This window comes from Myotis yumanensis, unplaced genomic scaffold, assembly GCF_028538775.1.
Source record: "Myotis yumanensis isolate MYYU_CA2020_CCGP unplaced genomic scaffold, mMyoYum1.0.hap1 SCAF_10, whole genome shotgun sequence".
In the NCBI taxonomy this organism is placed as follows: Eukaryota; Metazoa; Chordata; class Mammalia; order Chiroptera; family Vespertilionidae; genus Myotis; species Myotis yumanensis.
The window spans coordinates 22,548,237-22,573,397 of record NW_027223761.1 but is presented as its reverse complement, the minus strand read 5'-3'; the positions used below and the strand labels follow the sequence as shown (position 1 = coordinate 22,573,397).

At 39.2% G+C, this 25,161-nt stretch overlaps 1 protein-coding gene across 1 annotated transcript; it reads left to right on the top strand.

Annotated features, from left to right (window-relative positions):
• Positions 1-13,196: 13,196 nt before the first annotated feature.
• Positions 13,197-24,046, top strand: ARL14EP (ARF like GTPase 14 effector protein). Its single transcript, XM_070428127.1, has 4 exons — positions 13,197-13,287; positions 17,880-18,382; positions 20,094-20,221; positions 21,272-24,046. Exons 2-4 carry the CDS (start codon positions 17,960-17,962, stop codon positions 21,498-21,500), a joined length of 780 nt encoding a protein of 259 aa, XP_070284228.1. The 5' UTR covers positions 13,197-13,287; positions 17,880-17,959; the 3' UTR covers positions 21,501-24,046.
• Positions 24,047-25,161: the final 1,115 nt, after the last annotated feature.

Below are 25,161 nucleotides of genomic sequence, written 5' to 3'. Positions count from 1 at the left end.
CCACTGAAGCTGGATTATAACTGATTTGCATTGATACAAATGAGTACTCTGCACTAAATAAATGGCTCATGTCTGAAATGTCAGCAGCCTCAGGCATGGATGCTGTTAGATACAAAGAGATGAAGCCCAGTAGCTTTCATGACGAGTCTCAACTGGGCTGACTGGGCATTTCAAGTCTCTGCCACGTGTCTGTTCCATGCCAGTAGGCTACCTCAGGAATGTCCTCATGGAGATGACAGAAACACAAGAAAGAGCAAGGCCTCTCGAGTTGTAGACTTAGAAGCACCATACTTGCACTTCTGCTTCATTCTATTACCCAAAGCCAGGCACATGGTCAAGTCCAGAGACAGAGGCAGAGGACACTTCAAAGTTAAATGCCCAAGGGGGTGGATGCAGAGAGGGTAAACGATCATTCAACCCATCAGCAAGACCTATCAATTCTACCTTAGAAATACGTTCCACACCTGTCCAATACTCCTTCTATGTTATTGCTACCACCACTTCAGTTCACCATGATCTCTCTTACCTATTACCACCTGACTGCTCTGTCCAAATCTTACTTGTCCATTCCTTCTCAGACCGTTCTCAATGCAGCAACGATAATAAACTTAAAAAGAAAACCTGCTCTGACCACTCATTTAATTAAGTCTGTCAAATGGTTTCCTATTGTTCTCAGGATAAAGGTGAAAATCCTGACTAAGGCTTGAATTGTTTTCAATTTTCAATTGAGGGGTTATTTTAAAGCAAATAGGTGAACCTGGTGAAAGGGAGAAAGAGAGTGAAGAGGGAGTGTGGAAAAGAGAGGCTTTGTAATGACTTACATGTGAGGACAGCCTGGGACCCCTTTCTCCAACCTCATCTCCTTCCATCCTTTCTTTCACTTTATGGTTGGAACACATCATAATTCCCCAACTTGTACACTATTTCAAGCCTCTGGGGTCTTACTTGGACTGCTCTGTGTCCAAGTAGAGTCCTTTATCCGTCCTTTTGGTATGGAATCAAACCCTCTGCCTTTCCACTTTCCTTCTTCCAGGGGAAAAGTAGAGAGGAGAAGAGCGCTGATTGGTTTGGCTCAGTGGATAGAGCGTTGGCCTGCGGACTGAAGGGTCCCAGGTTCGGTTCCAGGAGAGAGAGAGAGAGAGAGAGAGAGAGAGAGAAATGAGGGGGAGAAGTGATGGCCATCTCTTGTAGGAAACATTAGAACCAGAGGCTTGAATGCTGGGAGAATGGGTTCTCTCCATAGCTGTCTCTGCTTCTTCCTGTATATGTCAATGTAATTTAAGACTATTGTTATTATTGTTTCCACCTACCAAAGACTAGAAAACAAAGTAATTGACAGTCTCAAGTTTTACTGGGTCCCACGTTGAAAATAACCTAGGGAGGCTGCAGCAATCTTGAGAAAGAACAAAGTTGGAGGTATCATGCTACCTGTTATCAAATTTACTACAAGGCTATAGTAATCAAAACAGCATGGTACTGTCATAAAAACAGGCACATGGATCAATGGAACAGAATAGAGAGCTAAAATAAACCCACACCTATATAGTCAATTAACATATTACAAAGCAAGAATATATAATGGGGTAAAGACAGTCTGTCTGTTCAATAAATGGTGTAGGAAAAACTGGACAGATACATGCAAAAAAAAAAAAGATGAAACTAGCCCACCTTCCTACACCATATACAAGAAAAAAACACAAAATGGATTAAAGATATAAATGTAAGACTCCAAACCATAAATCTCCTAGAACAGTGGTTCTCAACCTTGGCTGCACATTAGAAACACCTGGGTATCTGTTTAAAATCCTGATTTCTGGGCCTCATCCTCCGGAAATTCTGATTCTTTGTTACTAATGTTGTGGACCCACCCCATGACAAAGAAACAGAATTTCCGAAGGATGAGGCCCAGAAATAAGGATTTTAAAAAGATTCCCAGGTGATTCTAATGTGCAGTCAAGGTTCAGAACCGCTGTCCTAGAAGAAAACATAGCAAACTCTCTGACATAGCTCTTAGTAATAATTTTTTCTGATATATCTCTTCAGGCAAGGAAAACAAATGGGACTATATCAAACTAAAAAGTTTTTGTGCCGCAAAGAAAATCATTAACAAAACAAAAAGATAACTTACCTATTGAGAGAAGATATTTGCCAATGATATATCCAGTAAGAGATTAATATCCAAAATTCATAAAGAACTCATACAACTTAACACCAAAACAAACAATCCAATTAAAAAACAGGCAGAGAACCTGAATAGACACTTCTCAAAAGAGGATGTACAGATGGCCAATAAACATATGAAAAAATGCTCAATGTCACTAATTATCAGACAAATGCAAATTAAAAAAAAAAAAACACAATGAGATATCATCTCACAACTTTCAGATAACAAGTGCTGGTGACAATGTAGAAACCCTCCTGCATTGCTGGTGGGATTGCAAATTGATGTGGCCACTATAGAAAACAGTACGGAGGTTCCTCAAAAAATTAAAACTAGAACTACCTTATGAACCAGCAATTCCACTTCTGGGTATTTATCTAAAGAAATCCAAAACACTAATTTGAAAAGATATAGGCACTCTTATGTTGAATTAGCATGATTTACAATGGCCAAGATATGGAAGCAACCTAAGTGCCCATCAATAGATGATTAGATAAAGATGTGATACATATACACAATGGAATAGTACATGGCCATAAAAAAAGAATGAAATCTTAGCATTGGCGACAACATGGATGCACCTAGAAGATATTATGCTAAGTGAAATAAGTCAGACAGAGAAAGACAAATATGTGATTTCACATATGTGTGGAATATAAAGAAGAAAATAAACAAATAAAACAAAAGCAGACTCATAGATGCAGAGAACAAACTTATGGTTGCCAGATGGAAGAGGGTTTCGGGGACTGGGTAAAAAGATGAAGGGCTTAAGAATTACAAATTGATAGTTACAAAATAAATACAGGGATGTAAAACACAACATAGAAAATATAGTCAATAATATTATAATTATAATGAATGACATTATGTGGGAACTAGAATTACTGAGATCACTTTGTAAATTATGTAAATGTCTAACCACTATACTGCACATCTGAAACTAATATAAAATAATACTGAATGCCAACTGTAATTGAAAAAGAAAAAAAATGATAATGCAGTTACTAAAAAAACTACTAAGGAGAAACACTGCCTTAGTATATTTCAGGTGTCTAATCATGGACAAAAATTTGTGGCAAGTACACTGAATGGCTGCTCTTGCCATAACCATGTAGATGGGGGACAGAAGACCCTAGAAAAGCTGAGGAAAGAGGTCAGGGCAAATTAAGAAATAGATTGACTAGAATATATCCCTACTCAACCTTTCTGACTTAGCTCAGGTGGCCCTCCTCCAGGAAGCACTCCAGGTTTCCCTTACTGGGTTGGACGTCTGTGTTCTTTGCATTACTGCCCCATGGGAATAAAAAAAAAAAAAAACACTTCCTCCTGTGTTTTCCTTTACAATACATAATCCTTTACTTCTGACACCAGATGTGTAGGTTTTCCACACACCAAACAGTTCTGACACCAACTGGGTGTCCTACTATATATATTAACTGAATTCTGACACTACCTGGAGAGAGCCTCAGATCCCAAAGGCTAAGGGTTCTGTCCTATAAGAATGCCCCTTCTGCACTTCAGACTCCAATCATATGTCCAGGTTGTTACATATGCTTCTGACCCATGGAAATTTGTCAGTTTCCATGACCCGCCCCCTCAGCCCCCCGCCACCCCCCACACCCCACCCCCCCCCCCCCGCATTAAATTACAAAAGCAGCTCAAAGAATTCAGGAAAATATTTTACTTACTAGATTACTGGTTTATTAGAAAAATATATAACTCAAAAACAGACTGATGTAACTGATGCACAATGTTAGGTCAGATCAAATAATTGAATCCATACTCCCGCCCCTGAAAACTGACCTTTAGACCACTTTACAACCGACATTCCCTTTTTTAATGTTTTTTTATCGTCAATAGTATTACAGATATCTCCCATTCTCCCACCCCCCCACCTTTCTGACATACCCTTTTGCTTAGATCATATTTCACTTGCTAAGACCACATTCCACTTGCTAAGATCATTATCTTTTCCCTCAGGACCTGTGAGAGAATTCCCCACCCAGATAAAGTCTGCCTAGAGTCCTTTAAAATCTCAAACTCCCTGTCCCTGGGTGCTAGAGCCATTTTGGGGCTCAGCCCATCTGACTTCCAGATGACCTAATCTATACTACTAAAAGGGTAATATGTTAATTAGAACAGATAGACCAGACATCTTCCGGATGTCGTTCCAAACGTCCTTCCTGACAAAGCCGGGGCCCAGCCTGGGAGAAGCCACCCGCAGTCCCAGTTGCCTGCAGCTAGCCAGAGGGAGGGAAGTCCAGGTCCCAGGTGCAGGGGCCAAGGCAGAGGCAGTTAGAGGCAATCAGGCAGGCAGGCAGACAAGCAGTTAGGAGCCAGCGGTCCCAGAATGTGAGAGGGATCCCGCAGGGACTAAACCAGCAGTTGGACATCCCCTGAGGGGTCCCAGATTGCAAGAGAGTGTAGGCCGGGCTGAGGGACCTCCCCCCCACCCTCCGCCTACACGAATTTCGTGTACTGGGCCTCTAATACATTTATAATCCCTTACCACTTTGGCCTCCTGCATTCCTCCTTTGGTGACCCTAACACACTGGACAAGATATGTGGGAAGAGGTGCAGAGCCTTCCATGCCCTCTCTAGGGTACAGCACTTCTCCTGGAACCTTACATGTGTTGACTTACCTGAGGGGCTCTCTAAACCCCTTCCCTTTGGGATTTATCAGGCTTCATTAAGTAAGCATGATTGATTAAGTCTTCGGCCATTAGTGAATGAGCTCAATCTCTTGCCCCCTTCCCCTCTCAGAGGTGGGGTGGGGCCTAGGTTCCAACCCTCTAATCACATGGTTGGTTCCCCTGGCAACCATCATTTGGGGCATTTTAATAGTCTCCTCACTAACATAAACTCTGGTATTGTTGTAAAGGTCTTTTTATGAATAACAAAGACACCTTTATCATTCTTATCTCTTAGGAAATTCCAAGGATTTTAGGAGTTCGCTGTCAGGAAAGGTGACGAAAACCTACTATAAATTTTTTTATTGGAGATCACAATATCCTTCAATATATACTGAAAGGACAGATAGACCAGACATCTTCCGGATGTCGTTCCAAACGTCCTTCCTGACAAAGCCGGGGCCCAGCCTGGGAGAAGCCACCCGCAGTCCCAGTTGCCTGCAGCTAGCCAGAGGGAGGGGCTGATAACCGTGTTCCTAACTCCTCTTCAAGCAGAAGCCATAGAATGTATCAGTTGCTCAGCCAGCCCTTATCTCAGCCAATAGGAACGCAAGGAAACTAGCCCAAGGCCAAAAGTATGCTAGCCACCTCCTGTCTTTGTGTAACCAGACCCTAGCTGCACCCTGCCCTTGCGTCATTAGCCCCTGGCCCTCACTCAGCCAACCGGAATCGGCCAAATCAGTGGTCCGAGTGAGCCCCCACCCCCTGACCCAAGCCCTATAAATTCTTTGTTCTTCCAAGACTCCGGGCTCTCTTGCTTCCTGTCACTCCACTGTGTCAGTGAGGGAGGCAGAGGGACCAAACTAGCTAGTTTGAATAAATGACTCTTTGCTTTTGCATGGGACTCGGCTCTCTGGTGGTCTGTCTTTGGGGATTTTGAAATCTGGGCATAACAATACTAGTATGTATACTAGTATGTATACACCTCCTTCATATATGCATATGTATGGCATATAGTAAGCTCTCAATAACTGGTAGCTATAATTATTCTTGCTACTATTTATGGACGTCTGTTATATCTGGGAACACTGGAATAATCAGCTCACACTTCATGACATGCTATATTTTAATCTTGAACGATGGATATTACGCTGAGAAGAAGTGGAGTTGTTATTTGATCCTGTATTTCCTGTCTTCCCTCCCACCACTTTGTATCCTCATTTCTTGCAATAGCATTTAAGAGTCAACTGATCTAAAGAAATGTGATATAGAGAATTTAACTAGTGACTGGGCAGTAAGACAGACTGAAACTGCATTTTTGGCTTTGGGTTTTTCTCATTTGAAGCAAACACTTCAGACTGTTGTGGGGGTGGCATGGGGAAGGAAATACAGATCTGTTCACAGCTGCTACTCAAAATACTGGCCATATAACCAGGAGAGAATTTGGCTCAAATTAAAACCCCAGGGCTTTTTAAAAAAATTTTATTTTATTGTTTAAAGTATTACAGATAGTAGTACATATGTCTCCTTACCCCCCGCCTGCCCCCCCATTGACCTTCCCTCAGCCTCCCCTACTCCCCAGCACATGTCCTCACCCCATCCCCCCAGTATCCATTGGTTATGCTTATATGCATGCATACAAGTCCTTCGGTTGATCTCTTACCCTCCCCCCCCCCCCCAAAACTCCCCAGCCCAGGGCTTTTTTTGCCATCATAATAATTATCAGTTAAAATTCATTTGGGTGTCCACAGTGTGTTTGGCACAATATCAAGGAAGGAAGGTGATGATAACAGAAATGGTTTTAACCATTTTGCTCATGTCTGAAAATGACCCAAATGGTATAAAGAAACAGCAGAAATAAATCATTAATTTTTTGTAATTCAACAGCACTTAGAATAACAAAATATTAGAATTAGGAAAGTAGCCAGAATTCTGTTGCATAGCTTCAGAGGTTGATTAAACTTAGAATGGTAATGTTACACAACCAATATAAAAGCAATAGTTCCTAAAGTTTGCACAACCAGTAAGAAATAAGGAAAGCCAAGACTCGTAACCAAACCTTCTAATTCAAAATGCAGTGTTTACATATATCTCATTTCTTTCTAATTACTCTCTAGGAAAATTAGGAGTCAAGCCATTAGTATCTGCATGTTTTGTCTTCTCTATATTAGCCATTATTAGCAATAGTAAGAGAATATACTGATGGCTTTGATGGGGATGCTCTGAATTGAGGGGCGAGCTTCTTTATAGAACAATATGAACAATTCTAAATATTCCAGGGATTCCATGAGAGAACCCTTATTTGGGATATTAGGCAGAACTTTGAAGAGCAATACTGCCAAGAAGCCAGCAGAGGGAGACATACAAGTTTAACCATTCCAACTACTCAACTAACAGTCTGGGAATGCTATAGTAAGCCAAACCAACATGGCATCTTCTTTCATAACTCTTACCATCCACTGACTTTCTTGACAAAATTCTAAAGTCCGTTGTTCCTTCTGATGCACCTGATTGACAATTCCTCTACCTTGAATTAATCCAGTTATTTGTCCCTCATAAGGACACCTTAACACTAAAAGAGGAATTGAAATTTTCACATCATAGATTTATGTCTCTACCTACATATTCATACTCTCTAACTTCATATAGACTCTAAATGTTGCTTTTATATGCCCCTAGTTATAGTTATCTCTTTATTCCCCTAGCCTCTAAATGAAATTGAGCATTTCATTTACTTACAAATGCAGACAACAAATTATAGTTTGCTAGCAGTACCTATTAGCACTGCTGTAGTATTAATAACTGTGTTTACAGTATCCATATAGAATCACCAATAGAAATCACAGATTATTGTGTATCAAATTATAGTTGTTACAGATAACTCAAAATATCATTTATAGTACTCATCACTACTTTGAAAGTACATCGTTATTAGATTTGGTACTAGACTACACCATTTTATGCATTTTTAAAACGTATCTGAAAATTGTTTTATACGTCTTCCATCAAGAGGTAGAAGCTATGTTCCCTGTCCTTGAATCTGGGCCAAGTCAGTGACTCACATATAACCAACAGAACAGGTGGGAGTGACAATTCATGATTCCAGGGGATGGGTCATAAAAGATGAAGCAGCTTTCACTTTGGTTGCTGGAGCATAAGCATCAGAAGCTTGAGCCACCAAGCAATAAATTCAGCTCCCTTACAGCCAGCATGCTGGCAGGGAGAGGGGGGGGGGCGGGGGGTGAGAAGGAAGAGTAACATTCACTGGCCCGGCTCCCCTGTTTTTATTTTGACTGATAGGAACAAAGTGTTTATCACAAGATTCCTCTACTCTGGATGATTGGGAACACAAACTATTTATTCTCAGCATTAGAAATTGTTTGGCCTACTACTTTTTTAAAAAATATATTTTATTGATTTTTTTACAGAGAGGAAGGGAGAGAGATAGAGAGTTAGAAACATCGATGAGAGAGAAACACCAATCAGCTGCCTCTTGCACACTCCCTACTGGGTATGTGCCCGCAACCCAGGTACATGCCCTTGACCGGAATCGAACCTGGGACCCTTGAGTCCGCAGGCCGACGCCCTATCCACTGAGCCAAACCGGTTAGGGCTGGCCTACTACTTTTTGGTGGTTCTTTCACGCACCTCCCAGAGTTTCACTCTTCCACTGCACAGATCAATACCCAGGCAAAGATATAAAGCAGGGATGGGGAACATTTTTTCTGCCAAGAGCAATTTGGATATTTATATCTTTCATGTGCCATACAAAATTATCAATTTAAAAATTAGCCTGCTATATTTGGTCAAACATTTAATTAACTCACTCCTAATGCCTTTGCAGGGCCAGACCAAATGATTTCTCGGGCCTTATATGGCCCTGGCCGGACATTTCCCACTTCGGTATAAGGGAAAAAGTTCACCTGGGGAGACCTCCAAGACTCTGTGCCACTTCCTCCTCTCTGATACCAACCCATCAGCTTCTCTGAATCTCCATCTCTGTCTCCTCCATTTGGTGAAACCACTGGTCTCTGTTTAGGTTCCCCTACTGGCTCTATGACCTGAACTCTGGTTCCAGGCAGTAAACTGGGATCACTATAGGACTTACCTTATTTTTTTATTTTTATTTTTTTGTTAATCCTTACCCGAGGATATGTTTCCACTGATTTTTAGAGAGAGTGGAAAGGAGGGGGAGAGACAGAGAGAAACATTGATGTGAGAGAGACACATCACATGCACCCTGACCAGGCTGGGGGGATCAAGCTGCAAGCAGTACATGCCCTTGATTAGAACTGAACCTGGGACCCTTCAGTCCGCAGGCTGACACTCTACCCACTGAGCCAAACCAGCTAGGGCAGGACTTACCTTAGTTGTTTCTCTTCTTTCGGGATCACAATTCAGTATTTAGATATTTTTCAATATCTAAAAATAGTTGTTTTCAGTAGGAGGGCAATCTGCCGAAGCAAAAGCCCAAATATAACTGTTAAAACCTATTTAAAAAACTGAATTGTGTTGTTTAATCTTAATCATACTCAAAACTAAAAAAAAAAAAAAAAAAAAAAAAAGCCCTTCATACTATATTATTACTATAGTAATAATAGTAAAGGTTGTTGAAAATGTTCTCTATGGTAGCTATTATCTCTAACTTCCCACGCTTTAACTGGGTATATTCTGGCTTCTACCCTTCACTTCACTGAAAGAGCTCTTATCACACCATCTCTAACCATCTAATTGCTCTAAAGAATATATTTTAGTCTCTTTTTTACTTGATTTTATACAGTTATGCAATCCAATATAGTAGCCACTACCCACATGGAGCAACTGAGTACCTGAAAAGTGGCTAGTCCAAATTGAAAGGTACTGGAGGTATAAAATACACACCAGATTTCAAAAAAACTTAGTATAAAAAAAAGGGCTATAACATACTTTATTAATAATTTTATATTAATTACATGGCGAAATGATAATGTTTTAAATATATTGGGTTAAACAAAACATATTTATAAATTACCTATTTCTTTTTAAACTTTCTAATATTACTACTAAAAAATTTACAATTACATATGTGACTCTCATTGTACATCTAAAGGCCAGTACTCTTCTGCAGCAACCTCTCCCTCTCATACTGCTAGAGCCCTGCTTTCAACTCTTGCCTTCCTTGCTAGGTGGGACTTTGCTCTGCCTTTGTTTTCTGGCTACCTCACTGCCTCCTCCTTCTGCAACTTCCTTTGAGATCTAAATCTATTGTTTTCAAATTTTAGCATGCTGCAAAATTGTGTAATTGCTTGCCAACATCTCAGATTCTTTTTTAAAAAATATATTTTTATTGATTTCAGAGAGGGTGAGGAAGAGAGAGACAGAAACATCAATGATGAGAGAGAATCATTGATTGGCTGTCTCCTGCACATCCCCTACTGGGGATCAAACCTGCAACTCTGGCATGTGCCCTTAACTGGAATCGAACCCAGGACCCTTCAGCCAGCAGGCTGACACTATACACTGAGCCAAACCAGCTAGGGCTAAGATTCTTTCTTGAAGCTTATCTGTAAAGACTGATCTAGTATTAACATTTACCAAAACGGATCTTCAGCTCAAATTCCTCTCATCGCCTTCCTCTTCTTTCCAATGGCATACTGTGCATCTTCACTTGGCTGTCTTAGACTTAACATATCCAAGGTTCAATTCCTTCTCTCTATTCTCCATAACCCATTTCTCCTTTTGTCCTCCCAATTACCCAAGCCAGAACCCTAAAATTCTCTCCTTCTTCCTCACATCTATATCTAATCAGTTACTAAGTAGCCTGCTTGTTCTCTATGCTTTCTTAATTCCCTTAGTTTGGGGTATGTCAATCTTGGTACTATTGAAATTTTGAACCAGATCATTCTTTTGTGAGGGGTTGTCTTCCACACATTACTAAATATTTAAGAGGTAGGGGAAGGAATCATTTTACCCCATAGAGACACTGAGTTGATGGAGGACATCATTATTAATCTCTGCATTAGGGCAAAAGAGAACTGGCTCTCCTGCCCAGTACTGTACTTATTCCCTATTCTCCATATTCCACACAGTTTTCCACTTCAGTTCAGCATAAAGTTTAGTATCTCTAATACGACATAAAAAAGAGCATTATCTGTCCTCTACTTACCTTTCTCAGCTTCCCATTCCAGCTATACTAAATTCCTTGCAGTTTCCTTAGGGATGGTTGAAAGTCATAAGAAGTGTTAGTCAGAAAGTGTTAAATACACTAGCAGCTTATGAGATAAATGCAAAATTTATAGGATGTTTTATATAGAGAATATGAGTAAGCATGTATTTTGTGAAACATAGGCAGAATTCCATTAAATATACATAGTGAGTACACTGTAAGGCATCCCAAGTTAAAATAAGTTGAAAACATCATGGAACAGAGGGACATTCATAGTAAAAAAAAAAGGGGGTGTGGGTAGAAAAACTAAACTATGAATAATTATGCCATCTCTGGGCTGACAGCTATGTCACCACCAAATCATTCATCCAGAGGTGACATCTAGTATAATCTCACATGTGCTCAATCCCAATAAATAAATAAATGAATGAAAGAATGAATGAATGCAAATAAACCCATGTCTGTTCAGGCTAATTAGTGAGCCCTGGTTGTGGCCAGCCATGTTTCCCGGCACCTATCCAACAGAGCAAGCATGTGAGCCTCCCTTCTGTGACCTGAACTCTGGTCCTCATAAGCATATCATCGATGGAAGAGGTTGATTGAACATCTAAACATTGCTTAACTCCAGATCCAAGCGATGTCCTTCCACTTGTTCGCATCCTATCCTAAACGTGTCAGTGTATTCCTACTCTTTTCCCTTGCTTTTCACTGGGTATTAAGATGGAGTCCATAAACCATCTTATTCAAGCATCTTCATTTGGTCTGTGAGTCTTCTATTTCATTACCTCTAGGACAGCTTGCCTCGCAGCAGTTTGCCTGAAAGCCCCCATTGCATGGGGTTAGTTTTCCACAGGACAGATCTATTCACGCAATAATCTCTCAGAATGCCTCTGCTTTAGTAACCTTCATTTTACCCTGTTCATCTTCTGTGTTTCCATTGTGGCATTTATCACGCCACCCTAGGGCTAACGTTAAGCTTGCCTCCTTTGTTTCTCTCTCTGGCCTGTGAGCTCTTTGAAAGGAGGGGTAAGTTTTACTCTTTTGTCTCATTTTCTCTTAGCAAAGTGCCAACCATAAAGTAACTGCTAAAAAAGCTACTGCATGTGACCTCCGGAAGAAACAGTGGAATGGGTTATCTGCTGTTTTTGCCTTTCTCTCATTCCCCAGTTCTAAGACTGGTGTAATAGGGTGAGTAGCAAAACCCTGCCAGCTTGCAAGGAATCAAGGAGGTGGTGGAAGAGCTGTAGGCTCCCTGCAGGGAACAACCTACATTAAGGGCGTACAGCATTCCTAGCAAGCCCGGGCCTTGGTGGACTGTATCTCACTGACTCACTTTTTTTTTTTCCCTTCACTTGGGTGGCTACAAAAACAGTACTGGGGGGCTGGGAGGCTTTTCCCTCCACCTCCCACCTGAAAATGGTTAAGGCTGAGTCCCTTTAGCCTAGCAGTGGTTCTCAACCTTCCTAATGCCGCTACCCTTTAATACAGTTCCTCATGTTGGGGTGACCCCCCCCAACCATAAAATTATTTCCGTTGCTACTTCATAACTGTAATTTTGCTACTGTTATGAATCGTCATGTAATTATCTGATATGCTATATGTGTTTTCCGATGGTCGCGACCCACAGGTTGAGAACCGCTGGAAGGGGTCTTGAGCTCTCAAAGATGCTAAATGAATGAAACCCACTCTAAAATGAATGAGTACCTAAACTGTGGCAAACATTAGAGATACAAGAGAGTGATTTCTCCCCTCAAAACATTTACAAGCATCTTCTCGGAGCTCATATTTTACTCAAAGTAATAAACACCTATTTTTTTTTAATAGTTTAAAAAGAGATGCATTTTGGAATACTTTTAGCTTGAATAAAATTAATGAAATAAAAATGTGAGACCTTAAATAAAGGGTCTGTTCTTGAGGTCCTTTTAACACATGCCCTTCTACTCCACGTGTTAGAAAGATTGGGGTGCAAACATTTGGCTTCACGATCAGGCGTCAAGATTCGCGGACAGAACCCAAGCTAGCCAAACCTGCACCTGGGAAGAGGCGGCCCCCGGGACCAAACAGTTCCTGAAAACAACAACATCTCGCCCGCGCAAGAAGCAACTGTTGCCTCACCTTGAATCATTCATTCGCCGATTGACGCCGCCCCGTCCTTTCCGCCGCAGGGGGCGCCCGGCTCCTTCCGCTCTAGGCTCCCCCCGCGTCGCTCTCTATGGTCGCGCCGGGCCCCTCTAGCTCTCGCTCGCCGTCCTCTCGGTGGTAGTGCGAGGGCGCGCCGAGAAGTAGGCCGCGGAGGTGGTGGTGCGTGGTTACAAGTTCTGTGCGAACCCGGCGGCGGTGCTCGCGCTCAGGTGGAACGGGCCGCGGGGGAGGTTCTGGGAGGGAAGAAGCGGGGGCATGGGCGGGGAGACGGGTCCCTGGAAAAGCGGGAGACTCGGGCCGGGTCACGGAGGCCGGAGAGGAGGCCCGGAAGCGGGAGAGGGTTTTCTGCAGCCTCCCGATCCGCCGATCCCCGACCCCGGTTCGTCCGGCGCCCCTTGGTGCCCAGGCCCTGCGCGGTGGCCGCCGCATCTGTCGCGTCTGCGGGTTGTCGCCTCTCGTCCGGAGCCCGGGAGCCCTCAAAGCGATGGGTTAGGTGGATGAGGATTAAAACATGGTGGCCTTCAACCCCGTACCCAGCGCCTCTCTCTCCTATTTTGTTATTATTCTTTGTAATCGGAGTCCTCCCGGCCCTAGGTGTGTGGTTGAGGCCGGAGGCGGAGTAGTAGTCGTTTTTTTTTTTTAATTTTTTTTATCCCAGTACCATGAACATAGTAGGTCCTCCTTGGACGTATCTGGTGGCTTGAAACATTTGGATAGGGCCGTGAACGGGGTGGGGGGGAGGCGTTAGGCCTGTGACCTCCACAGGGTTGGGGTGGGAAGGATTGCCGCATCCTGGGGACTTAGTCACATTGATTTGGGGAGATTTAGGCCTCGTGGGGTGAGATTCGTATTGTTTCTGGACAGGTATTCGTTGAAAAGACGTTGTGAAGAGTCTACTAGGTGTCAGTGTTGTGCTGGAGACGTCCAGGGTACAGGGGACCCAGGTGATTTCTTGCCCTCACAGAACTAATATGTAAGGTGTGTGTGTGTGGGGGGAGGGGGGCTTAACAAACAACCAGCCTGTGATGAGTGCTCTGAAAAGGGGAGTCCCCGGAGTTCTTGTTCCTCCACCGGATGATAAAGAAGGTGTTGCCATAGAGCTGCTGTCCTCCCAACAGCTGAGAAAGCACCGTGACGGTCAGCTCAGCTCCCAGGGAAGTGCAGCCAGAGGAAGGAGGGCCTGCAACCGTGGTGTCTGGGTGAGGCTCCGCAGATCGGGGACACACTGGCTCTGTCTGGAAGGTTAAGTTAGCCCCGGAGCCCTCAAAGCGATGGGTTAGGTGGATGAGGATTGAAATATGGTGGCCTTCAACCCCGTACCCGGGTAACCTAAGCAAAAAGAACAATTTAAAGGCATACAACGGAAAAGAACTACGCAGGTAGTGTAGTTTTGACATTTAGCAGTGTTGTGGCATTTAGAACACATGATGGCATTCTAAAGAGCCCAGACTGTATTTTCTACAAAGTGGTAAAAAAAAAAATGTTTTCCACAGATTACAGTTCCGTTTCACAATCACTTACTTGGCATCCATAGCAGGAACCTGGGATTGTTTGACAATCTTGGTCTCATCCAGAATAAGGTAGAGTGAGGAAAGCTTTGCACATGACTCTCGGTTTGGAAACTGCCTCTCAGTTGTTGCAATCCCTCTTCACTTCCTTCCCTTTGGCCTTTAAGGACCAGAGGAATAGTGACAAATTGCAAATGGATTCCAAAGATGATCTGAAAGTACATTGGACAGAGCATTAAAAAATCTGAGAGAAGTGCTTTGGGTGAGCCTAACTAACGGATTCTTCATATAAAGTAAAATTTGGTTTGGATGTTTAATTCAGCAAATACATGTCTCTGCTATATCAGCCATTATGTTAGCTTGGAAACTAGAGCTCTAAACTTCAGATTCTTCATCTGTAAATGGGAATGATAGTACCTCAAAGTTGTAAAGATTAATGAGATGATGTTTGTGCAATTGCTGTGCCTGGCTCTCACTAGAAATCTTTTAAACTAGAGGCCCGATGCACAAAGATTCATGCAAGAATAGGCCTTCCGGAAGCCTGCTTCATTGCTGTGGTGATGAGGCAAGTGGCCCTGCCTTCCTCATCTTTGTCACATCAATTTGCATATTCCCTCCTTATTGGCTGTGGGTGCCACCATCTTTTGTTGTGGAGTGATGGTCAATTTGCATATTCCATCTTCATTAGATAGGACAGTACTATGGACTATATATTTGTTTTAAATTCTCTTTACCTTTCTTATTGGCTCTAGGCCTTTACTTGAGAATTGAGATTATCTCGTCTTGGCTCTTTAGTCCTTGTGTTAGTGCTTATGTAATGTACATAGTTAATATTTGAAGGTAATTGGCACAAAAGTTGACAGTCACAAGAGGCATGACTTTTTTATGTGTGCTCATAACTAAAGCTGCTGATTTGCACAGTAGGGGTCGATGAAAATACTTTATTTTCATTAAATAAGAGATGGCTTAGAAAATGCTTGACAAATTATAAGAACTTATACTTCACCCCTACTCCCAAAGGGCATTTTTCATGAAGGGAAGGACTCTTGACTTAACTTAAAAACTCAGAAAATTGCTCTAACTGGTTTGGCTCAGTAGATGGAGCATCAGCCTGTGGACTGAAGGGTCCCAGGTTCGATTCCGGTCAAGGGCATGTACCTTGGTTGCGGGCATATCCCCAGTGGGGGTTGTGCAGGAGGCAGCTGCTTGGTGTTTCTCTCTCATCGATGTTTCTAACTCTCTATCCCTCTCCCTTCCTCTCTGTAAAAAATCAATAAAATATACTTAAAAAAAAAAAACTCAGAAAAATTTTTATTTGTTTAAATTTCGTCTTAATACTACTTTTCCCACTAATTAGGAGACTGGTCAAGTAAAAAGCTGTATTAATGACAAATCAACATATTGGAACATAGTATTACTACACTTCCCCTAAAAATTTTGGGAAGAAATATAATTAGTTTCCTTTTTATTTTTTTTAATTTTTTTATTTTATTTTTTTAAAAATATATTTTATTGATTTTTTACAGAGAGGAAGGGATAGGGATAGAGAGTCAGAAACATCGATGAGAGAGAAACATCGATCAGCTGCCTCCTGCACACTCCCCACTGGGTATGTGCCCGCAACCAAGGTACATGGCCTTGACTGGAATCGAACCTGGGACCCCTAAGACCGCAGGCCGACGCTCTATCCACTGAGCCAAACCGGTCAGGGCAATTAGTTTCCTTTTTAATCTGCACATCCCTCTGCTATTGTTTTCAGACAGTTTCATTTTAAACTAAGCAGCTCCTATAATTTGTTCATAGGAAGTTCAGATTCCTTTTAATAACAGGTAAGAGGTGGAACCTAATTTGAAGCTGGCGCCAAAGAAAGATCTCTACTTACTAGAAAATGCCAAAAAATAAATAAATAAAAATCGCATAGTAAATGAGGTTGCTAGAATTAGCAAATAAAAATATGGGATTCCCAGTTAAATTTGAATTTCAGACAAATAACAACTTATTTTTTAGCAATATTTGGAACATATTTAATGTGACAATTATTTGTGCATTATCTAATATTTAACTTTAACTGAGCATTCTGTATTTTATCTGGCAAGTCCAATAGCAAGTAATTCTAACCCCACAGTGACACCTAAGGGATGGATGCTTAGAAAACAGTATAATTGTGCAGACAGTTTAATTCCTTCAAGTGTTCCTCCAAAAATTACATACAGTACTCAAAGTGTGCCAAAAACAGAAGACTGTGATACTGGGACAGAGAAGAAATTCTCAAACAAAAATGCACATATCAAACGAAATATATCACAGTCTTCTGTTTTTTTGTAAATATATTTTCATGCTTAATTCTTTAATCCAACTGGAATTGATTTTTGTTTGTGAGAGAGAAATCTTATTCTGCCTTTTTCTACATGGTTAGGCAGTTTTCAAGCATCTTTCATTAAATCCTTCTTCCATTAATGTGTAATGCCCACTGATTTATAATACCATATGTTATACATCTTCCTCTTTTCATGGGTCTATTTGTCTATATTATGTTGATACCAGTTTTCATTATAATAGTTTTATAGTAAATGTCTTACTCTGTTTTTCTTCAAGATTCTCTTGGCTTACTTGGACCTTTACCCTTCCATGTAAACCATTTTACTAAATTCCAAGAGGAAGTAGGCAGAACACCTGATGGGATTTTGATTAGAATAGTTTTGAATTTATAAATTCCTGGAGAATTGACATATTTACTATAGACTTTCCAAGGCATATTTCTTCAGCATTTATTAAAAGTATCTTTTTTGTCTTTCTGTTTAATAATTTTTGCCATAAAAGCCTTACATGTCTTTTTTAAGTTTTATATGTTTTGTAAGGTATCTTAAAGTGTTTTTGGTTTCCAGTATCTTTGTTGAATTATCTTGCTACTTCTAATAGTTTGCTAAAACCTCTTATATTTTCCATATTACATAAATATTACATGTAAATTATTTTAAAAAGATATTTAAATAATCTTTGAGTAATATTTCTTGTTTCTTTCTTTTCAATTCTGATACCTTTTAATATGGTGTTAAATGGAAGCTGTGACAGCAGGTATTATATAGTTCTGACTTTAAAGGAAATGCTTCTGATGTTTCATGATTAAATATAATAATGTTTCTTGTATACTTTTTGTTAAATACCTTTCTTTTCCTTTTTTGCTAAGAGTTTTCTTTCTTTTAAACAAGTATTGAGTTTTATCAAATGCCTTTTCAGTTTCCCAGATAAAACATTTACAGCACAAATCTGACTCTCTTTAATATTTTCTGTAGGGTGACCAGCATATCACTTTTTGGAGAGAGGTCAGTTGCTCGACAGAATTAAACAGGAAATTTGCTTAGAATCAAGAACGATGGATCCGTGTTCAGTTGGAGTTCAGCTTCGTACCACAAATGAGTGCCATAAAACCTTCTATACTCGTCATACAGGTTTCAAGACTTTGCAAGAATTGTCATCAAATGATATGCTTTTACTTCAACTTAGAACTGGAATGACACTTTCTGGGAACAATACAATTTGCTTTCATCATGCAAAAATTTACATTGACAGATTTGAGGATTTGCAGAAGTCATGTTGTGACCCCTTTAACATACATAAAAAACTAGCCAAAAAAAACTTGCATGTAATTGACTTAGATGATGCCACTTTTCTGAGTGCAAAATTTGGCAGACAGCTTGTACCTGGTTGGAAGCTTTGTCCAAAATGCACACAGATAATCAATGGAAGTGTGGATGTTGATTCTGAAGACCGGCAGAAAAGAAAACCTGATTCAGATGTATGTATAGTAGTTATTTTTTTCTGCTCTGTTATTTCTACACCATGGGGTTTTGTTTAACTATAAGGAAATCATATTTACATTATTATTTACTAGAGGCCCAGTGCATAAATTCATGCACCAGTGGGTTCCCTCGGCCTGGCTGGCGGGATCAGGCCGAAACCAGCTCTCTGACATCCCCCAACGGGTCCTGGATTGCAAGAGGGCACAGGCCAGGCCGAGGGACACCACCAGTGCACGATCGGGACCAGGGGAGGTTGGCCAGCTGGGGAGGGACCGCGGGAGAGCTCCAGGGCATCCCCGGCCTGTCTTGCTCAGTCCTGATGGGCCAGAACCCAGCAGCAAGCTAACCTACCAGTTGGAGCATCTGCCCCCTGGTGGTCAGTTTATGTCATAGCAAGCGATTGAGTGGCCTTAGCATATCATTAGCATATTACACTTTGATTGAATGGATGACCGGACACTTAGCATATTAGGCTTTTATTGTATAGGATTATACTAATCAGCATGCAGTGAATGTAAAGTTGGGGAAGTAAAAATAAATGGTGTTTCTAAATATTTCTACATACCTAGATCAGCAATTTTCAACCTTTCATCTTATAGCATACATAAAGTAATTTCTAAAGTTCTGTGGCATGCCAAAAAATATATATTTTTGGTCAATGGACAAAATATACAGGTATAATTTTTATTTCATTTACACTGGACAGCTGTTGTTGTGTTGGCTGTTGTCATTTCTTTATTTGACAATTTAAGGGAAAAGAGGTCAGTTCCCCTGACTAAATAGTCCAATATTGCATGTTTTAAAAATTCTTGCAGCACACCAGTGTGCGAGGGCACACCAGTTGAAAATCTCTGACCTAGATTAAATGATAAAGAAAGTAAGTTTGGGAAAGGAATAACATAATATGCCCAAGACTCTCTTTAACCATATCAAAACAACTTAAGATTTCATAAAGTTCTCTTTGGTGTAGAACAAGGACAAATATGTCAAAGGAGCACTGCTTAAAATTTCTATTTGTAACTAATTTATAATTCTTGCAGCTGGGAAGAATTGTAATTTTTCATTATATTAATGAAGAGGTAACTAAAATTTAAATTATATGTAGTGCTTTCCTGTAGTGCTCCCCCCAGAGGCATATCTCCAGTACTCGGTGGTATCTTGCAGTTCACACTAAGCACTTGCTACTGTCACTTCAGATGTCTTCACCGCTTTATTTATCCATTGCTCTTGAGGAATGTATCACATAAAGCTGTTTCCCCCAAGTAACAAACATAAACTCTTCACCATCAAAATTTGTGATGCATTTAAGGACTTATTCTCTGCTTTTGAAAACATAATAACAAGAGAAACTTTTCTTAAGGACTCAGGATCATTAGTAGGACCCTCAGGTTATAAAGCAGTTTTTCTGACTTCTCTCCCATGTTGGCAACAGCTATTTCAGTTGTCACCGTGTCTGTCCCCTTCCTCTCCTATATGCCAGAAATTAAAATTAGGTAATGAAAATATTACGTGTAAATTACCAATAAATTTTTAATATGGTCCAGGGCTGTAAATTTTGTTGCACTTGGGCTCTAAAACCTTTTTTTTCTTTTTTTTGTGAGTTCCAGACTGTCTTCCAGGTTAAGGAATAATCTGGATTAACAGTAAGTGAAATAGTAATAAAATATGATCTGATGTCAAATTGGTAATTTGTTTACCTTTATTCAGGGAAGAACTGCTAAAGCTTTGAAATCATTACAGTTTGCAAATCCAGGAAAGCAAACTGAATTTCCTCCAGAAACTGGTAAAAGAGAAAAAAGAAGGCTTACAAAAAGTGTAACCTCTGGTTCAGACAGGTAGGCTATGTGTTACTTCTGTCATATGTTAACTTTCTGACTCATACCTGTGTTGTTCCCCTATCTTTCTCTTAAGTTTTGAATTTTCTGGGTTAGTATTTTGTGTAGTGCTAAGAACATTTGAAGGCCTCATAAATAATTGACATCTTTTTAAACTCGAAAAATTTGTTTATAAGAAAGTATCAGTGAAGTGAACAAGATAATATTTTTGCATAAGAGTTAAAATAATTTAAACAAATTATTCTTAGAATTAAAGTAATTGAATTTTTTTGAAAAGCATTGACATTATATAATTGGTATATCTGCTGTATGAGTGGCAGCAGGAAAGTAAATTTTATGAGAAACTTTATAGGTATGAAATGGAAAAGTTATGGTACAGTCACCAGAGTGAATGAGGAAACTAAATTGTTTCGAATGTGACTTTTAAGTTGAGCATTTCTAAAATATAAACTGATAAAGAAATATTAGTATAATCATTCAGAATTTTCTACAGATTGCGTTTATTCTATCTGTTAAGGTTTTCTGTTGAGTCATATAAGTATTTTTAAGTCAGATTTGCTGGAATCCATCAAAGAACTTGAAACAGATTAACTGCAGTATAAAAACCAGTAGGGTAGTACACTGTAATAAAAATGAAATGATATTCACAAAGCAGTAAAGAGATTGGTAGCCAACAAAAAGTACCTCTATTAACTACCCATTTTCCTTTTCTTAAAGGTAAGGGAAGTTTTAACAGAAATATACCTATTTTTGGACAAAGTTCTTGTCCATTCTTTTGTGAGTTGATTTTTCAATGGACTTTGAGAGGAATTTTAGGCTTATTGAATTTGTGTCAATACTTGAGAGTAGGGTCTCTTCTGACGAGGAGTTCATACTACTACTAGCTGTAGAGTAGCCTTGAGTCTGGTAAGTTATGTACCAGTTTGGTAGGACTTCATCCCTAATTCAGAATATTTTATCTCCTTAAATTTTTTCATTACCTTATTTTCAATTAAGTATTCAAAAAGTAATATACTTGTGAGGTGTAATTCGCCTGTGTTTATTTTACAGACAAGTGATACCAGCCAAGAGTAAGGTCTATGATAGCCAGGGTCTTCTGATTTTCAGCGGAATGGACCTCTGCGACTGCCTGGATGAAGATTGCTTAGGGTGTTTCTATGCTTGTCCTGCCTGTGGTTCCACCAAATGTGGAGCTGAATGCCGCTGTGACCGCAAGTGGCTCTATGAGCAAATCGAAATTGAAGGGGGAGAAATAATTCATAATAAACATGCCGGATAATTTGTAGCATTTCATTATGGGATCTTTAAAATACTTTCTCTATTTCTAAAATTCTGTCATTCTCAAATACATTTCAAAGTTGATTGCCAAATGACAAAAATTTGAAAATTACCTTAACATGCTAATATTGTAAATTTATTTCAGCAGCCACTTAAAGCCTGTCTGGGCCAATGTAAACAAGTAAGGCATAAGCAGTCCTCAGTTTGCACAATTCACAAAGCCACAAATTCCGATAACAATGATTTAGTTGAATAACACCAGTTCCCTAACAGTACAGTTCAAATTTCAGTTTCCAGGCTATATTAACCGTGAGGAAAGTACATGAAGTAGTCACTGTGAATAACAGGTGTATTTCATGATCAGTGGCCAATCACCTTCTCAAATTCTGCTGGAGGTTGGTCACTGCACATCTGTTAATCAGTCCACTTTCAGACAGCAAAGCATACAGGTATATTTCCTTGCCCCACATGTGACATTTTATAAAAGTAGGTAATGGAAAGAATGGGCAAATAAATGAAAAGTGATAATGCCAGACAGAATTAAGATTCGAGGTGAACATTAATGGAGTTGTAGAAGTCGCTGATCATGGGAATGTTGACAGTGCTGCTTTTCAACCTAGAGCCTCTGGATATGCAGCCAGAGAAATTTAGTGGCAGCAAACTTCCCAACATAAATGAGGAACGGTCTTGTCCCCAAGGAAGTGATATTAGAAACTTCACATTAAAGGAAATTGCAGAAATATTTTACGACATTCAAAGTACAGATGCTGAAATATGGAAACTAATCCAAATTTAAAGGAGAATGACAATTTGCTATGGTATAAGTTACCGGACAAAAAAAAGCAAGCACTGTTTAAATGACTAGATTAATTTTTTACAATGAAAGAACATGAATTCTCAATCTTTCTAATGTTTTAAATTACAGTGTTCTAAATACTTTTATAATTTTTCCGTTTACATTTTAACTGAACAGAACAAGTATCATTTTCCTCATTGATTATTAACAAAGATTGGCCATTTTTTATGATCCCATACTATCATGCAAGGCAAGAACTGCCTGTAACTGAGAAAAGTGCCTACTTTAGGAAAAATTAATTTTGATGCAGTGGTTGAGTGCTAAACTGTTTTGGGAATAATCCACATATCTACTAAAATATGCCATTTCTTCTCCCCACTTAAACTCTTCAAATAAATGTTTTAATACTGTAAACCTTTCATTGTTTAGACCATGCTTTCTTGGTGAAAATGTGTTCTTTGTCGCAAAAATCTTATTTCTGTATTTAAAGCAAAAATATACGTAAGTATATAAACAGATGTTGATTGCAATTAGAGGACTAAAAAAAGACTCCTTAAGGGAATAATAATAACAAATAGAGAAACACTGGTTGAGACTATAAATTATTTGGAAATTGAAACTTGATGTTGGGATTTGTATGGGTGTTGTTTGGAGGATGGGGGTTGGTGATAACTTCTCTCTGCTCTTTATTTTTTTAAAACATAAAAAAATACGTTTTAAAATACCTGTTCTAAATCTTTCATTATCTAGGATACTGCCACTAATCTAGATTTTTGTTTTGTCTTCCCTAAATATAGTACTTTAGTTGAATCAGATGAGCTTAAAACAACTTGAGATATTTTTTAGCCATTGAAACTATAAATTTATACAACCAGTTTTATTGACCAATAGAGGTTTATTTTTATTTTTGTATACTCTTAGTATCTCTTTACTTTGTTGGAATGCCATTTTCAACCATGAAATTAACAGTCATTTTTAAGATATAATTGTTCACTGACCTAGTTATCAAAAGTACAGTTAATTCCTTCATTTAAACGTTTCAACAGCACTGGCAAAAAGAATATTTTAGCTTCATATGCTTAAATAGCTAGATTTTTTTAAATTAAGGAAATATGTTCTTATAAAGGACTTAACCATAGACTCCAATTTTGTCTGAACTTCCAGGATCATTAGACCTTCTTAATTGCATTTCTGCCATCATTTCTTAGAGACTCTGTTTAAAACGAATATTTTTTCAACAGAATACATGACTTTAAAAATTCAAATATTTTAATTTCAGCATTACTTAGTAGAATACTTTTGTGTTATTTTCAAAGATAGTAAGTTTTTCAAGGGAAAATTTTTTGGAGAACAGTTATCAATTATGCTAATATTTCTTTATTGTGCCTATTTAGGAAACCAAGTTTTTAATGAGCATGCTAAAAGGTTTGTAGAGAACGAAAAATCTGATTTTTATCACAAGTCCACTTACTGTTTTTTAATTTCAGAAATACAGAAAACAATAAAATTGTCTAGACCCTTTTGACATTTTTGCGGATGATTCAAGGTGGCTAAGTTGTTTTAGAATGCTATTACTCTTTTAAAAAGCAAAAATAAAAGTTCAGTAACGTTTAACTTCTGCTGTATGTGGCTCCTGGTGGAGAAGTTAATATGAGACCACAAACATTGATCTTACACAACGTTTTGGCCACAAATGTTAAAAGTAAAAATGTGTGTATACTTTATATTTGAATAAAATAAATGGCATCCCATGTGATTTTTCTCCTGTGTCTTTTACAAATATAAGAAAATAACTTTGGAATATTTTATGTACGATTCTTCTGTTTTTAAAATATTACATCTAGTTCAATGTAACAGGCTATTCTAAAACTGCCTGGCATGGATTCAACTAAGTAATTTTTAGCAGATGTATTTTGAAGCATACATATATGTATACATATATAGGCAGTAATTTATTAATACAGAGAATATAATTTTAGTAAGTTCTAGCATAGTTCTTAACTTTTTGGAGATCAGAGACCCCTGTGAAAAGTTGATGAAAGCTATGAACTCTCTCCCCAGAAAAATAATATTCATGTACAGTAGGTCCTCGGGTTACATCAGAGATCCAATCCTTCTGCGCAGTGTAATGCGATTTTGCCAAAAGTCGGAACCCACCTACATAAGCACCTACTTCACTCACATGGAGCACATACACAGCTCCATGTGATGAAGTGAAACATTAAAAAAATTTAAAAGAAAGATAATTCCTGACCTTTACTTGTGGTAAATAATAAAAAGCATAAAGCACATATGTACATACATCGAAATGATGGAACTTTTTTTTTTTATAAATACTGTAAATGGGAGATGGCGACGTCACCACGAAACAACGTATGTCGAGTCCAATGTAACCCACATAACCTGAGTGAAGTATCCATCATATATAAAAACTGCTGTTTGAAATTTTAACCCAGCTATTTCTGGCTTCTGTAAATGCTTGCTGGCTTAAATAATAAGGAAAATAAGACTACTCCCATTTCAGAGAGGCCATTAAACCTTCTCCAGACGAAGTTATTAGTGCTGGCGTCAGGCCAAGCCTTTGGTTGAGGTCTCAAAGCCCCAGCCTATAGGGCCCTTTAAGATCTTGCAAAGGGAACCGGAAAAAACCCATATTTGGGAGATGAAGGTAAAATAGTATAAATATGGGAAACTTCGTGTGTGATGGCACCCAGAATTTGAGAGACATTTTGCTCTGGGCTCGCATGTAATAATAAATGTAACTCCATCTCTCTAAGCGTTGCTTGGTTCTCTGTTGTTTTTTTTTTTGTAACACGAGGATTGTTTGTACTCAAAAATGTTCCATGTTCAGAACCCCTGAACATGG